Here is a 2685-nt window from a genome sequence, read left to right as displayed (position 1 = left end):
GGTGGTGCCGCAATGATTGACATCCTCATCAAGCCACACCGACTGGCCATCTGGGTCATCAATGTCCTCGTCTTCGTCATCCGGTTCAATCGCTGGAACCCTTGCTTGCGACGCGGATCGCTTCTCGCCTTGGCGAAGCGACATATCATCACGCAAAGTGCTGTCCAGCTCGTAAAACTTCTTGGCTGAGATCGTTGATACTTTCGCGCGTGGCTGGAGGCGATAGAATGAGTAGGGCGTAACACGGAAGATGAGGTACGCCACCTTTGTTACATGATAGTATTGCTGGATTTGTGACTGTGACACCATAGCTTGCAGGCTCATCCGGTTTCGTACAGGACTATTGAGCCGCGTGAAGAGCGATGCAGTATGTTCATCTGGCATTGAGTTGGGCATGATGGAGTATAATTTGATGGCGAGAATCTGTAACAATGGGCAGCATCAGCACAGTTGAGCTACAAATGAACGGCCCGACAAACCGCAAGAATGTCAGCCTGAGGCGTGCGTTGCAAAATGGTCCACCACTCCAAGGTGGTTTGGCCTTCCTCGCATGGAACAATGCTAAATGGTGCCCCATTCTGTGCGTATGCTGAGAATTGGCTCTTGAATCGTTTCTGGAGTCGCTTGCGCTGTTTCTTAGGTACATGTAGAACCGGATTTTCGCCATGTTCCACCTCGGCTTGAAGGAGGGCCATCAAGTAGTGACCCATGCGCTTGAAGATGTCCCGGTGCATGATCCGAGGTGCCTGCTTCGAGGAACTGCTCTTCGACGATGATGATCCGGCTTCGGTACGCTTGAATAGGTCGGAATTGAGGTAAGCTGCCAATGTAAATTTAATTTCTCAGCACACAGTTAATCAGTGTGGCGCCACTCACTCAGATTGAGATATACTGCAGACAGATGTGCGTTGGTAGGTCCATCCTCAAACATTTCCACCCAGCGCGTATTGAGGATTGCACGGAGCTCTCCCTTCACAATATCTGGGATACCCGAGGCTCTCTGTGCAAGCACTTGTTTTGATGACACTGCGATTCCACACCAGTAGATGAAAACATCAGCAATGGTCATCTGGGTTGACTCGAGGCAGACGATCGTCTTTGCATAAGGCAGACCCACGCTCAATAGTTGATTGAGCTGGGTTTCGAACGCTAATGTTGATGGTGAGTCGCGCACAAAGCATTCGTGCATTTCCTGACCGAGTTGTTAGTTAGTGACAGAAAGCTCGATTGGAACCGAAACAACCATCAGTACGTACCTCCACAGTAATTTTACCACTCGAACAGCCCTCACGAAGTGCAGGAAGGCACCGCCGCATTGCCACAGAGGCTCGGATTATCATTGCAAAGTGTGTCTTCCCGATCTTCTCAAGCCCGCGGGGTATCGTGAGACGTTCACGGATGACAGCCAACTCTTCAGCAGATTGGTCTGACTTCGAGAAGAACTGTAAGGTGCGTCGTATGGTTGCAATGACGTCTTTGAAAAACAGCAACTTGCAGATATTCTTGATTGGGAGGTTCGTATGATGCACTGGGTCTGGTAAGTTCACCATTGTCGGAATCGTCGCGCACAGATAGCACCAGCATGCTTTGGTATTCCCAGTGCTGTCAGACGACGCAGCGCTGAAGCGTCCTCGACCAATCACGTCAATGACTTGCTGTAAAGCGGACTCGTGAGCAACAAATGGTACGTGTAATCAGTGATTGTACCTTGAGAATGCTCTGTGCTAACCAGTCAGCTGTATGCCGTACCCGGCTGCCTGCAATAGTGTCCACAAGAAACGCCCGCTGATTGGGCGCAGGCGTGGTGACGTGTACCATATAGAAGGATTGATGGTGTTTGTTTGCCCCGCCATCGTACGTCACAGTGAGGTTGGTCTGAGTGCGGAGATATTTGAACTATAGGTGCCGCACATGTTCTGCCTCCTGTGGGATCTGGGTCTCCTCGAGCGTGCTACGTGAAACAGGTACATATTTTGTGTTCCCTATGTCCCAGACGTGTTTCCACGTCTCGGAATCAACCACTGATGGAGGGATTCCATTGCAGCATATGAATTTCAGGATCACAGGGTCAAGCTGAGCCTTCAGCCAAGCACGTCCTGACTTCCCAGCCAAGACATCAAGGGTTGTCTGACCAGACTTGGTGCGAGCCCCCGGGGGCACGCTGACGGTGGTTACGGATTGGGAGGGTGCCTGTATGGCTGCGAAGGCCATGGATTGACTCAAGGCTGGTAGGTGAGTGGTGCCACCCGCTACCTCGGCGCCGTTCTGACCCAATTCGGCCACCAGACGATCCAGCTTTGCACTCGGGGCATTTTGGCTACTTGCTCTTGACGCCTCAGATCGTAGCTCCGATGACAGTAGGAGACAGCGGCTCGCATGTGCAAGGACCCGACCACTTGTACGGCCTGACCATTTTCGTTCGCAGCCACGGCCAATACAGCCGTAGCGCTTCTTGCGATCAGCGGACGGACTCAGCGTGCGTGTGAGTCGGTCAAGGAGCGGTTTATGTGGGCGTCCTGTCCTGTTTGCGGGTGGTATGGCCATGCTAACGTTGCTTCCTTCAGATCCAGAATCATTTGGTGATGAGGTGATATCGTGGAGAATGTCCTTTGGGTTTGGCACAAACCCAAGTCGGCACTGCTTCTGTATAACCCTCGTCACTCAGATTGCTCCCCGGACACAGTG

At 52.1% G+C, this 2685-nt stretch overlaps 1 protein-coding gene across 1 annotated transcript; it reads right to left on the bottom strand.

The window, feature by feature from the left end:
- Positions 1–853: 853 nt before the first annotated feature.
- B0H18DRAFT_893769 (uncharacterized protein) lies at positions 854–1655 on the bottom strand (the record flags this gene model as incomplete). The annotated part of the gene is made up of 2 exons (XM_048041384.1): positions 854–1192; positions 1257–1655. Coding segments are annotated over 2 exons (738 nt in total), but the record flags the coding sequence as incomplete, so codon positions are not given.
- Positions 1656–2685: the final 1030 nt, after the last annotated feature.

This window comes from Fomitopsis serialis, assembly GCF_022376445.1.
Source record: "Fomitopsis serialis strain Sig1Antser10 chromosome Unknown B0H18scaffold_376, whole genome shotgun sequence".
NCBI classification, from domain to species: domain Eukaryota; kingdom Fungi; phylum Basidiomycota; class Agaricomycetes; order Polyporales; family Fomitopsidaceae; genus Fomitopsis; species Fomitopsis serialis.
Note: the sequence above shows the minus strand (reverse complement) of the source record. Positions and strands in the feature narration are given on the sequence as shown.